The sequence below is a fragment of the Podarcis gaigeae genome, assembly GCF_964106915.1.
Source record: "Podarcis gaigeae genome assembly, chromosome: 16".
NCBI lineage: Eukaryota > Metazoa > Chordata > Lepidosauria > Squamata > Lacertidae > Podarcis > Podarcis gaigeae.
Genome location: NC_139693.1, coordinates 20,246,861 through 20,261,331, shown reverse-complemented (window position 1 = coordinate 20,261,331; position 14,471 = coordinate 20,246,861). Strand labels below are relative to the sequence as shown.

The 14,471-nt window shown below is 44.4% G+C and overlaps 1 protein-coding gene across 2 annotated transcripts in view; it reads right to left on the bottom strand.

Moving 5' to 3' along the window:
* MED13L (mediator complex subunit 13L) overlaps positions 1-12,399 on the bottom strand; it is a 163,703-nt gene extending 151,304 nt beyond the window's left edge. The window contains exon 1 of one of the 2 annotated variants that reach the window (XM_083716794.1): positions 11,489-12,399. In XM_083716794.1, the coding sequence (XP_083572920.1) occupies positions 11,489-11,548 (60 nt within the window). In that variant the 5' untranslated portion in view covers positions 11,549-12,399. Of the gene's footprint in view, positions 1-9,699; positions 10,245-11,488 lie in introns of those variants that run through there. The other variant, XM_083716795.1, reaches the window with a different exon arrangement.
* Between the last annotated feature and the right edge of the window lie 2,072 nt (positions 12,400-14,471).

The following is a 14,471-nucleotide window of genomic DNA, read 5'->3' as shown; positions in this document are numbered from 1 at the left end:
CATCCAACACCCTTTCAGACCGTGGCGGGGGAGGGGGGGTGTTACTGGGTTATTGCTTTTGGTTTGATTTTATATGTTGTGGTCTTGTTGTGAATCGCCCTGAGACCTCCGGGTATAGGGTGGTATATAAGTTGAATAAGTAATCATCATCATCTCCACAATCAGGACTTTGTGTTATGCCATGGCAGCCATTTTGTGTTATGCCACACCCCCACGGTAGCCATTTTCAAACTGGACCCCATAGCACTTGAAGCATGCCCACTTGTTCAAAAATGTTGACAACCCCTGAGCTAATTATATATGCATCATAATGGGAGCACTCATCAGGCTTAACTTTTTTTTACAAAATACAGATGCAAAAAAATTGCAACGTAACAAGGTGCAAAAGTCATTAGCACTAATGTTGTTTCAAGGTACCCTGAGTGCATTGTTATTTTTTTTTAATTAAAGATTTTCTTGATTTACAGAAGTATGTGTAATGTCTCTCTTTTTTTCCCATGTAACATCCCTGAGTGCATTGTGAGCCTTGGATTTGGTCTTCAGCAGGAACACTGAAATAGGATCCCAGTCCTATCTCACACTCCTGCTTAGCTTTCTTCATTTCTTCTGTCTAGTTTTAGGTGGCAAAAGTTGTTTTGCTATTGCTATTTTTAAACAATATGGAGCCGGAAAACCTCGCCAATCTACCAGAAATATACCATCAGATCCTGATCTACTTTCTGCCCATCCCACACATAGATACACACACAGAGAGAGAGAGAGAGAGAGAGTGAGAGAGAGAGAAAATAGTGCTCCTCACTTCTATTCAGTATAAGTGCTCAAAGCTATCACCATAAAGGGAGGAGAGAGATAAAAGAAGACCAGGAAGTCCTGTGGTCTAAAGAATGACAAAAGAGAACTGAGGTTTTTTTCAAAAGCTGCATCCTAGGGGAGTTCCACTATGTCAAGCCAAGGAGCATACAGATAAGCATATAGGCAAGTAGGGTTTTTAAAATCCTTTAAGATCACAACTTATAACCCTCTCCCTAAAAATAGAATTGCGTGTATACTATTCCCTGAGGCACAATGATGCCATCAGGGAAAGACTCCTACTGAGCGGCAACACTGCTGAGCTGCATGAAAGAAGCAGGAAAAATGAGGTATAACATTATTCCAGTGTGCCAAGAATGCTGCTTCAAGCTTTAAACAGTGTTCAGTGCAATCCTATTTAGGTTTACTGAGAAGTAAGTACTATTGTGTTCAATGGGGCTTTCTTTCTAGTAAATATGTTTAGGATTGCAGCCTTCATTTGTTTGATATATTCATTTAAGGATGTGGCCTCAATCCAGAGAAATGGGCAAGTAGCCAGGGCACCAAACATCCTGCAAAGTAAGTGCCTGATCTGTTTAAGAAGAACTGTTTAAGAAGCAACCAATGGCATCTTATGCTTGTTATGTGGTTACATGATGTAGTCATCCTCTCAAAGAGGTATATAAGCTCTTTTGTAGCATAAAGTATCAGTCCCTCACATTAAAAAAACCCCATCTCAGTACATGGATTGCATGTACGTTATCACAACATTTACATTTATTATCCCCAATCGGGCTTTGTTACAAAGTTCTCCAGAAACCTATTCCAATTTTGAATTCTATCACAAAGTCCACACCTCTAGTAAGCACACAACAATTCCAGCAGACAACATTTTTGCACACTGCAATTCCAGCAGATGACCTTTGTAAAAAGTAGTATGAAAGTTGATAAAGATTAAGAGGAAATTGACAATGGCCATATACCATATACATATATGCATCACATATGAGTACATGGGTTAGTAGGATGCACATATACATATGGAATTATTGCCAATATCTTAAAAACAAGGCACCATCATTAAGCAAAATCATATTCTTTAGCTACGGAGACTATTAAGAAGCTGTCAAAAGATCAGTCAGTGGCAGCATTACAACACTATCACATGTTGCTAGATTTAATGCACAGAGTAAATTAGTTTAGCTCTGATTAAAGCTTAGGCTACTTGCACACAATCTGAAATCCAAAAATGATTTCAGATAAAAGCTACTGAGTCCCTGAATGCTAACACTTCAGTCACAAATAATTCTCTAAGTCATAAAAACAAACAGCCAATGAGATTTTCTTCCATCATGCACCCTTAAGTAAACATCTGGAAAACACTGCCCTGTCTGGGGTATCCTGACGAAATGGCTAAATTCTCATTAACTCAGCTTAGTGAAATGTTGCAGTGTAGTGTTTTCAGAGGTCAACACAGATCAGGAATGCAGGAACCAAACAAATTTGACACTAGCAACATGATACTTGCTCTCACAGATAGTATCATAAGCTTACAACCCTCCTGGCTCAGAATTCCTTATTCATGTGCCCAAAAGAATTCAACAGTGGCAAGGAGGGACAAGGCAACAAGACAAGGTGAGAGGTGCAGATAAGAAGTTTGTTAAATTGTTTCTCTTCGCCTACTTCAGGTTTTTAAAGTCACACATTAATATAAATTGCCTTCCGAAAGAGAATGAAACAGAACAGAAGCCACCTGCAAAAACAATCCTGGTCAGCAGCACAGTATACTGAAAGAAGTGTGGAAATCCTTATCTAATTTCATTCAGAATAGTTTCCATAAAACTACCACAACATCAAGACAAGTTATCAGTAGACTCAACTAGAACAAAACCTACTGGATCATGTATCTCAAGTTGTCATGGAGCAGATGGATATGCAACAAAAGATAACCTTACTAGGTGCCTGCCCCAATTCTCCCAGGGAGACCTCTCCTGAAACCCATTCCCCACTAGATCTCTGCTGATCTTATACTAAAGAGGAAGAGTCTGCTATATTCCCCACTTTTCCCTGTGCCAAGGAGCTCTTGATCCTTGCCCTGGGAAACCTGAATCAATTTCTCTAACAACATTGCCAGGCACCTGTGACAGTCCAAGAGGGAACTCAACCCTGCCAGCTCGTACATGGGCATCTGCACTCTCACCAGGAAGAGCAACCTGAAGCACGGCAGCAAAACTTTTATCAAGAGCCTGGTATAAAATGGTCCTGCTAACTAAGCTATCAAAATTCACTGGGTGTTTTAGGTCTGCATCATGTATCACCAAGTAATTAATAAAATGAATCACACAAGTATACATTTTCGTAAGTCAATGGCAACCACCGTAGTAAAAAAAATTCAAAAAACTTTTGTCAAACTGTGGTAACACCTGTGTCTGCCTAAAAAGATATTTCAGCAGGCCTATCTCTGCACATACACTTCAGTTATACTTGTTTTGAAATGTGGCTTAGTGTATCTGTACATTAAAATTTATTGTTTGATATTGTTTTATGTACACCGCTTATGGAATTTTTCAATTAAGCTGAATATATATATTCTAATTCCTAATAAATACATTGGGAGGTTCAGTTACAACTAAATACATTTGGGAGGTTTAATTTACATTTTAAACTTTTGTATATTTGTCATTTCGTTGTTGCAAGTTGTTTTGAAACCCACCTGCTGAAGAGAGGGGTATATTTTGTTTATTAAAAATAAACAAACTTGTCAAAATCAACAGGGGTGGGGGGAGAAAGTAACAAACTAGCATCCCCACTCCTTGTCCCAGCAAGACGTGGAATAAATATTTGTCTCTGCTCCACCAATAATCCACTCAAAAGGAAGGAGAAAAGAAGTGTTTTCCCACATCCCTAGAAATTCTCTTCCCACAGCCGGGAAGAGAAATCTCAATAGAATGCAACAATATCAAAGTAAACACATAATTCTTACAGAATAAGTTGCTAGCTCATCTAGCTCAGTTTGGTCTGCTCCGACTGCCAGCAGCTCTCCAGGATATTCCCCCAGCCCACCTAGAAATGTCATTGGGGATTTAACTGGGACCTTCTGCATACAAAGCAGATGCACTACCCAGGGAGTTACAGCCCTTCAGTTGAGTAGGCAAGGATTGTATCCAAATTCCTACTTCAAATATTCTTAACTACCTATGAAAAGGAAGGTGCTTTTTCTACACCTAAAGCAGCTGAGACAAACATGGTGCCCCTCCAGGTTCTTTTGGACAACTCTCATCAGCACCATGCAGCACAGCTGTATGATGCCAGGGCAGGTAGAATTATGCTGGGCATGCTACCAGCAGCTGATGGGAGTTGGTTGTCTGAAACATTTTGAGAACATTGGAGAGGTGTCTTAAAGGAACACACAAAACCTAAGGGGAGTTATAGAAAAGGGCTGAGCACCACCAGTCAATTCTTTATGCCTCCTTCAGATGTCCACCTCACACTTGGCTCTATGCTCCTAGCCTGCAATCATGCTTTCAGTTGAACAACAGAACAGTCACCACTGATTCACCCAAAAGCAAAAATAAAAGTATTATTTCCTCATTTCCAGTGTGTAGACATTTTTACAAAACCCTCCCCACAGAGTCTCTATTGCAGGAACCACTCTCAAAATACAGGCAAAAGGCTCTTAATATTACGTCACTTGCAAAGGGATCTTAACACCTCTTACTATAGCATGGATATTTCATATTCATTAGATCTATGAAGAAATGAAATTTAAAGATGTCAGCTTACATTTTGACATAGGTAAACAGGTAATTTATTGTCTTTTATTCATGCAACTAAAGTCTGCAGCACCAAGTTCCACAGATGAGACATAAATATAGTCTCAATAATGCATCCTCAATGTAATTTTTAAACTGAACTCATTCTCAATACAGGCAGCAACCGATATAGGCGCATCAAAATGACGTGTGACCGTGCACACGTGAACGGTACCAAATCCTGAAGTAGCCCCAAAACGTCGTAAAGATGTAATGAAAAGGGGCAGAGAGAGCTTACATGTGCTCCACCGATGCATGTAGGGGTCTGGAAGGGAATCCCCACGCAAAACAAGTATTGCCTGTAGTTTCCAAGGAACAGTTTCTGTTCAAAGGAACAGAACTGACAAGTCTAGAGCTACATAAAACTGTTTCCTACCAAACAAAGAAGGCATATGCTGCAATGCTGAAGAGTTAGGATTGTGAAATCCCACAGATCAGCAAGAACTTGTCTGTAATCAGAATTGCAGTAAAAGACTGGAAGTGTTATCGGCTAAGAACAGTAAAAGTATCAGACACTATACCAAGCTTTTAACAAGAGTGTGCTACATAAAAGTATGTTTTACACAGCATATCAGTTAAGTATAAGGAATCAATGGAAATATCTGCATTTCATCTGAAACAATCAGATCATCACATAACCCACAAATCTTTTGCGTTTTCACAGAAAAAGCATATAAGCACTGATTTGCCTGAAGGAAGAGCTGGTGCTGCCCATTTAATAAGAAATACTATGTACTGGTGGTAATAATTGTATGAATTGAGAAGTGAAAATCAGAACCTAAAAAAATCAGCCAAACAATATCAGTCACGTGGTTTGAGATTACAAAAAATCAGCATTTGAAAAGGCACTCTATTACAGTAGGAAGAAAAAATCCCAGCATAACCTAACTGAGAGCCGATCCACACCACACAGCCAAAGTTCATCTAACACATATTTAAAACAAGTAATTTAAAGCAAGTGGGAACTGTAATCTGTTAAGGGTGCTTGGAATTGTAGTTCTGGGAGGACTGCAGTTCCTTGGATACTCTGGGAGAAGTCAATTGATTTAAATGTATGGTGTAGATCTACTCTAAGAATCTCGGGGGGGGGGGAGGATTTCCCTCAAGTTTGTATCTTTCTGTGAAAGTGTATTAACTATGCACAAATCACTACATTAAAAACATCAGGTCCTGAATGTTCCAATCACATAATCATTCCTGTTCATCTTCATAGAAACAGGCTGCCTTTTCATAATACTCCTTTAAAGTTGGCTCTTGAACAAAAGGACAAAATATCGCGTTTTTAAAAATGCTTAGTAAAATTAACCACATAGCTCCCAAAGGAGCCAGCGGGGACAACTTCCCAGGCACAAGGAGTCTCCTGCGCTCTGGAAATACTTTGTGAGCAATGAGAAATCCATTCTCTATTATAAACCTGTGTTATTTAGAAATCAATCAAGCACTGAGGGTATCTTTTTTATTATACAATCCAGGGTAGCTTTAACCTTTATAAAGTTTGGCTTTTGGGTAAATGTTAAGTATTCTGATCTCATTTTTAAATTATAAAAGAAACCCTAACAAATTAACATTTATGAAGTACTTCATAGTTTTCACTGTATTTTCTATTTATTATTTCATATATGTCAACAATACCATAAGTGATGTATTGAAACACATTATTGTGAATCATCAGATCCTTGTTATGAAAACACTCACACACAAATGTAGTGCAATAAAAACTAGACGAACATACAAGTTTTGATGTTCTCTGCTCAAGTTAAGAGTCCATTACTGTGTTTACCCCATGGTGGCAGAAACCATATGCTTGCTTATACAGAAACCCCTCAGATTTAGCAACTGCAGCATGATTGTTCTTTGTTTCCATATGCTCAATATCTGTTCAATTAAAAAAAAACTTCACCAAGGTTAAGAGACAAGCATTGCTTTGTGTAATATGGGCAGGATTCTTGTACAACAAAAAAACGTATAATGGCAATCTAATGCACACTTAGCAAAGAATATGTGAGACTTGCTTCTGGGTAGAGATGCATGAGACAGGGATATATTTAATCAGTAAGAGGATGAATCCTTTTCAAATTAGTCACATTGCAGCAATCACATCACTTGTATTCATTCATGACAAAGGTGGGTTTAAACACAAATTCTAGTGCAATGCAATTTGAGGCATTGTTGAAAGCAAGACCACTTTTTAAATAAATTGGGCAACGTTATTTTAATCCATTAGCATTTTAAAATATAAAGTATTTTTATTGTGCTGGGGCAACCCAATAAGTTGGGTGGGGTACAAATAATAACATTATTATCATTATAAGACCAATAAGCATGTGGGAGAAAAACGTCTTAAGTTGAGGTTTTAATATTTTCTGATGAACACTACACTTTTTCAGGTTGTGCCCAATAAGAGTACCTAAGAGAATGCATAGAATCAGGCTGTGGCATTGATACACTCCAATTGGGAAGAAGGATGAGATATAAATTCAATATTGTAAATAATGTTGGCACCCCAGATCTAAGCATATTGGACAGAATAAAAAATGCATGAGTGGGCTTCTTCTTCTAATGCAATCGGACTTCACCTTCTTCTTCCCCTCTTGCACTCTAAAATTTGCTCCTGAGGGTCCCTCCAAAACACATTTTAAGGGTTCACGGGGGAGAAGAGGGAAGAGGAAGTTCAAGAATCACTGCACCAGCAGAAGTATATTCTTCTCACAGAGACAACCCATTAGATGGAATTGAGCCCCAATGACTATACAGACAACTTTCAAACGACGAGATATACTTTCACATTTTATGTAGAAGTGCCTGTGAATTCATGTGGACTTTGTTTTTTTTTAAAGAGAGGGGCCAGAGTATCATCTTTTAAAACTTAACTGATTCTACTCAGATGTCCTGCTATGAACACATACACATCTGCATGTGTACACACCCAGTTACTCTGATGATCTTTAGCTTCCCAGCCATACTAATTTAGCAGAAAAAGAACTAGACTTCATTCCTGTACTGAATGCAAGATCTACACCAGGGGTAGGCAACCTAGGGCCCGGGGGGCCGGATGCAGCCCAATCGCCTTCCTAATCCGGCCCACAGTCCGGGAATCAGTGTGTTTTTACATGAGTAGAAAGTGTCCTTTTATTTAAAATGCATCTCTGGGTTATTTGTGGGAAATAGGAATTCGTTCATTATTATTTTTTTCAAAATATAGTCTGGCCCGCCACATGGTCTGAGGGATGGTGGACCGGCCCACGGCTGAAAAAGGCTGCTGACCCCTGATCTACACAATTCACTCACTGGCAGTCCTATCTGCTGCCCATACAAAGTAACACCGTCCTGAGAGATCTGCAATGGCTCCCAGTATGTTTCCGAGCACAATTCAAAGTGTTGGTGCTGACCTGAAGGAACGTCTCCACCCCCATCATTCAGACCGGACCTTGAGGTCCAGCGCCAAGGGCCTTCTGGAGGTTCCCTCACTGCAAGAAGTCAGGTTACAGGGAAGCAGGCAGAGGGCCTTCTCGGTAGTGGCGCTTGCCCTGTGGAACACCCTCCCATCAGATGTCAAGGCAATAAGCAACTACAGTATCTTACTTTTAAAAGACATCTGAAGGCAGCCCTGTTTAGGGAAGTTTTTAATGTTTAATGCTGTATTGTGTTTTTAATATTCGGTTGGCAGCCACCCAGAGTGTATAGATATTACACTATTACCCCACCCGGGGTATAGATATTAAATTATTATTATTGTTATTGTTGTTGTTATTATTATTATTATTATTATTATTATTATTATTATTATTATTATTAAAATATTAGCAAGAAAGCAATTTTAAACAATATAACTCTCCTAAATTTGTATCAAAAATTTGAGGAACATCAAGCAAGCCCAACTGATTGACATAATTTAAACTACAATCAACAAACATTAGTTACATCATCCCACCACTTTAAAAAGACAACAGAAGGATCTCTATTTCCTAATGCATGGCAGAGAGACATATCAGTTATATTTACAGTATAGTATTTAAAGACACAAGCAGTTATCTCTAGGACAATCAGGCAGAGATAGAAGGGCAGCAGCAATAAAGGGTATCACACTACTGCAGGGACTAGTTATATAGAGCATTTAGTGACATTGGCCCATTAGAAAAACTCCAATACACATGTTGGGTATATAGACTGAACTTCAGCCTTTTTAGGTTTGGCACCCACCTATTAACCCCAACCTGCAATGTGGGACTGAATCATTTCCCTTCCCCTAGGCTTAGTTGGGTGGAAACTCTTACACATTTCTTCTGCCAAGTGAAAGTCTTTTATTCTGCCAGGCATTTGGGGGTAAATTAGTTGTTAAAGCTTTATATTTTCTCATGCTGTTATTTTTTTATTGATTGGTTTTTTTAATGATTGCTTTTAATTAATATATCATTTTACATTATTGCACATTTTGTAACGTGTTGGCTATTGCCCTGGGATACCCTATGAAGGGCTATCTACAAATCTGGTAAATAAAAGAATAATGACTATTTCTCCATATCTCTCTGTTCTTAACTCTTTCCACCAATCCCACTTTTTTTCTTTTATTATTTATTATAAAATTGGGGTGGTATAATGCTGCTGTTGGGAGCTAGAACAGATTGCTGTACAATCCAAACAGCTTAAAACCATGAAATAAGCAACCCAGAGGTCCTTGATTCTAATAAAGAATCATTCTTTTTTGCAACTCTAGTCCACATTAAGATGATACACTGCTCTGAGCTACTTGCAATACTCAGCACCCCTCTTCTCACACTCGACTTACTGTAACTTGTGCTACTAATTAACAATTGCAGATGTAAACAAGCACATGCCCTAAGTAAACCCACTTCCCTCGAAGACAGCTGACCAGGAAAAAGACCCACCCCAAGACTTCTTTTTCACCTGCCTGCCAGAAAAGCATAACGATTGAAAACATCAACGACCTGGTCCTGAAACAAATGTTGGTCTTTTTCAAGTTCAGCTGACTTTCTCTGAAAAGATCCATAGGTAGCTGCCAGTCTGAACAGCTGACCCTTACAGCTCCATTCATATCAAGTTACACAATCCAAGTAACAGAGTGAAAGTTGTCAATTACCAGCCGCAGGAGGAGGAGGAGGTGGTGGTTGAATGTGGGAAGACGGGGCACCACACAGGAACCTACGCCAAGCAAAAGCTGTAGTTTTGGCTGGCAAGGGGAGGGGGTGCATTGTTTTCCTCCCACCCCCTCTCCTCACTCAGCCACGCCGACTTCTGCCGGGGGTCCTGGGTGAGAATCCTCCTCTGTTTTGCATAGCGCTGAGAAAAGGGAGGAGGCACAGCCAGCTCCAAGCGCGTGAACTGGATTGCAGGACAGCAGAGTCAGCCTTCCTTCCACCGACCTCCACTCTTTTTCCGCTTACCAGACGGAGGGGAAACACGGAGAGAGGAGGGGGCGCCGCAAAGCGGCAGCTCCCCCTGCGCGAGTCCCTTTGCAAGAAAGAGGGGCGGGCGAGTGGAAGCGGGGCGGGAAGAGCAGTCGGGGCCAAGGACTGCCTTGACACCCAGGCTATAAAGGCCGAGAAAGTTGCTGCCGGGAGCGGGTCAGCAGGAGGCAGGAAAACATTAGCAACAGCAGCAAGCAGGCCTCGCAGCGTCCCCTGCCTCTTGTCAGACTCTCCCCCTCCTCCCCTTCCTGCCTTCAGGCTTGCAACAATCCCAGGCACGCTTGCCACGGGAGAAAGCTCCACTGGCAGACCACCGCAAGGGTCACGCTGCGAATCTGAAAGCCGAAATGCCCGCTCAGCAACACGGGAAGGCCAGCTTGCGAGCAGCTATGCCTAGGATCCCGCGGAAAGGCGGCAAAGCTGCTTATACGCACGTTTGTACTTGGCCTAGGCTGAACACAGAGCACAGGATTGCAATGCAAGGCCGCTAGTCCATAGGCGGAGAGAAGAGGGGAAAACAACCCTTGCTTAGCCTAGCATGGAGCTGCGATTCTCTTAGGAGCTGCCTCCCGGCGAGCACAACGGCATACTTCCGAGGAAAGAATGCACAGGGTGGCACAATAAGGCCGCCGTCCAAGCACACCCAGGAAGCAAGCTGACATCCCCATGAACGTGCACAAACGGAAGCAGTTTACCCATCAGCAAAGCCTACATCCAAGCAGGCCTTGCTCCCAAGGAAGTGTGCTTTAGGATGGCGGCCTCCCATATAAGAGGTTTGCCCCCCAAGTGCCCAAGACTGCAAAGCCCTAACCCCACTCGCCAGGGAGTAAGGAGGCGCGTTTTAGCATGGCAGCTTCTACATTTGGCTTCCAGGTTAAGGGCCTCTGGCTGCAACCCTACTTACCCCAGGAAATCAGCCCCACGACATTTCCTCCCTGCTTCTAGAACGGCTGCCTCTCAGCTCCGTGGGCCTTCACCTCTCTTTTCCCGCCGCCGCCGCAAGAGGTTAAATGCCTACGGGATTGCAAACTCAGCCGGCTGCCATCCTAACAAAACCCCTGTGTGCACGCAGGAAATGACAACAAACGGCGTTTTCTCTTTGTTTCAGCCTGGCCACCTGAGCTCCGTGGGCCTTACCCCCAGGTGGACTGAGTGCCCACAGGGTCGCAGGCTTCAGCATGAGGCTACTTACGATCCTAACTCTGCTACAAACCCTATCATTTTTCTCCCTTGCTTTGGCTCGGGTGGGCCTCATCCCCACCCCCGATGGGGTGCGAGTGGTGGTCAAGCGCCCAGCGGGCTGCAGGCTCCAGCTCCTCAAGCAGCGCAGGGAAGTCAGCACCGCCGGATCCTCCAGCGTTTCCACCACCCAGAGCGCCTGTGCTTGCTCCCGAGTAGCCCCAGCTTAGGGTCGCATTGTTGAAGGCACAAATAACAAGAAGGATAAGGAAGGCCACTCACCAGGGAGAAGAGGTTGGAGTGACAGTCCTCCAGGCTCGCCCCGTTCGCCACCGCAGTCATGATCCTCCTCGGCGAGCCCGGCCTCCAGAGCGGGGCATGTCTGAGGAGGAGGAAGGAGGAGGAGGGGAGGGAGGAGGAGGAGGAGGGGGGGTCTCAGGAAGGCCGAGGTGGGCGGGCCCGGCCGGCCGGTGGAGACGAGGGGGGGGCGCCGCCGCCGCCGCCGCTCTCTTTTCAAGGCCTCCCCCCCTCCCTCCGCGCTTCTTCCGAGGAGAGACGGAGGAAGGAGGAGAGACGCCGCTCAGCCGCCTCGCCCACCCCGGCCACACAGCGCGGGCGAGGCCGGGCTCTCTCGCTCGCCTTCCTTCTCCTCGGCGCCCGCCCGCTTCGCCAGGCAGAAAAACAAAACACACACGCACAAAAAAAAAAAGAAAACGAGGAAGATCGGCGCGGGCGGCGACGGCAAGCGGAGTGCGGCGGCGGCGGCGGTGAGGAGGGTGTGACGAGATGTGAGGAGGAGGCGGCGGCGGCGGCGCCGGGTGGGTCCTCCTTCTTCACGGGCGGAGGAGGAGGAGGAGGGCGGAGGAGGACGGGGCCTCCCGCTTCCTTCTCGTTCCCTCACACACGCCCCGGCTCCTCGCCGTCGTCGTCGCAGTCGTCACCGGGATATTAGTCGAAGCGCGGTCCCGCTCGTGCGCGCGACCGACCAGTCTCCCTCCTCCTTTTTTGGCCCCCCCTCTCTATTTTTTCACCCCTCCTCCTCTTCCTTTTCTTCTTCTCCTCAGCGGCGGCGGCGGCGGGGAGCTTTCCCCCCCCCCTCCTCCCTCAGCGCCGCCTCAAACGTACATAGAGATATGTACACACACACACACACACACGCTCACATACAGCCCTCTCGCCTCAGCTCTGGGCTCTGACAGCAATGGCGGCCGCCAGGAGCACCGCGCCTCGCCATTGGCCCAGCGCGGCCCACGTGGGACAGGCCTCCCGGCTGGACGGGGAAAGGCGGGGGGGGGAGAGGAGGGAGGGGGGAATGAGAAGAGCGGCGGCTCTCCTCTAGCTCAGTCGCGCCCGCGCGCTGTTACGAAGCGCTCGCCTTCGCCTCGGCCGCCGCTAGGGGTGCTGCGGAGCTGGAGTGACTAGAGAGCGGCGGCGGCAGGAGAGGCAGCCGTAAGTAACCCCTGCCTGGCCGGCACTACCTTGCTGTAGTGGAATGCGCAGAAGTTGCAGCAGGCGCCTGGGTACAGGGACACACAAAACACGCGAACCACGTTTTCCCACTCGCCCGAAAAGGTGAAAATGGGAAGTGTAGTTTGTTCAGGGAGGTGTAGTTCGGTGAGGGATAAACTAGCCATAGAAGTAAGGTAGCAGGACCTACGCAGCGACCTTGCTGTAGTGCAGAAGGTGCAGGGGGCTCTCTCCTTCTGGATGCACGGGCGTTTAAAAAACACACACATTTATCTTGGAAGCTGTAGTTTGTAACAGGTGCTGGGACTTGTAGTTTGGTGGTGGGATAAAATGTGCAGAAGATGTTGTGGGTGTTCTTTTTTTCTCTGGATGAGTGCACACTATACATTTAAAGCACACACACACACACCAAAAAAATGGGAACTGTAGTTTGTTGCAGGCACCGGGAGTTGTAGTTTGGTGAAGGATAAAGTGGTGAATGAATGAAGGTGATGGCAGAAGCAGTAGTACTACCCACCCTACCTCAGTATAGATGACAGTGAAGAAGCTACAGAGGACTCTTACTCTTTCTCTCTCTGACTGTGTATACACCATATACTAAAATAATGCTTCCCCCCCCCCCCCAGTGCTGCATCTACGTAGAAGCAAAATAAGCTATAGCTTATTGGAGGCCCCCCAAAAAATTAAAGGAAAAAAACCTGGATGTACTTTTCCAAAATATAAGATAAAAAACAAATAAAATGGCTTTAGATACCTATTAGGTCCATAAATTACCATATAGCATATATTCAGCACAGAAAACAGTGACAATTTGTTGTTGACAAAGGACAGCTGGACATATAAAGGGCCCCATTACCTTCCGTAGCTTAGGGCCTCATAAAACCTAAATCCGGCCCTGGCTCCCCCCCCCAAAAAAAAAACCCAACAACACTCCCACACTCCAGGGAACTTTGGTGTTTTAAGGGTACTGGAAGTTGTAGTTTGTGAGAGATAAACAAAGGTGACAAAGGTGACAAGAGAGGCAGCAGTAATGCCCATTTCTCCCATCACACTGTAGCAGAATGTGCGGAAGTGTCAGTAGGCTCTCTCTGGATGTATACATACATAAACTTATTCATTTATATCCCACCTTTTCCTCTCAGTTGGAATACCATGTTCTCTCCCTCATTTAATCCCCACAACATCCCAGCAAGGTAGGTCAAGCTGAGAGGCAGTGACTGGCCCAAGGTCTCCCAGTGAGCTTCATGGCTGAGTGGGGATTTGAACCCTGTTCTCCCAGCTCCTAGTCTTCATGTTCTAACCACTATACCACACAGGGTCTCCTTAAAGCACCCCTCAAAAAGGGAGAGTCCTGTGAACTGTAGTTTGTTATGTTGTAGTTTTGTGAAGGATAGACTACAGTTCCCAAGATTTGTGGGGTGCTTTAAATGTGTGGTGTTTTTGCAGCCAGCAAGTCAAGACGGGACACAGAAAAGCCTCCATGTACACACCATGTTTTAAAGTTTATCCCCATTAAAAAGAATATTGGGAACTGTAGTTTGTTGTGGGTGCTGGGAGTTGTAGTTCTGCGTGGGATAAACTAAAATTCCCAGGATTTTTGCAGGTGGCAGTAATATAATTTATATGTATATGTACACAGCGAGTTGAGATGGGATGTGGAGAAGCCTTGGTGTGTGGTGTAGTATATAACCAGTGCTGGAGATACAAGCCTAAGAGCAGTTTATGGTATGTAACAACTTGTAATTGTAACCAAGTCTAAGAAGGTGTATAACTGAAACAGTTGCATATTGCTTCCTTG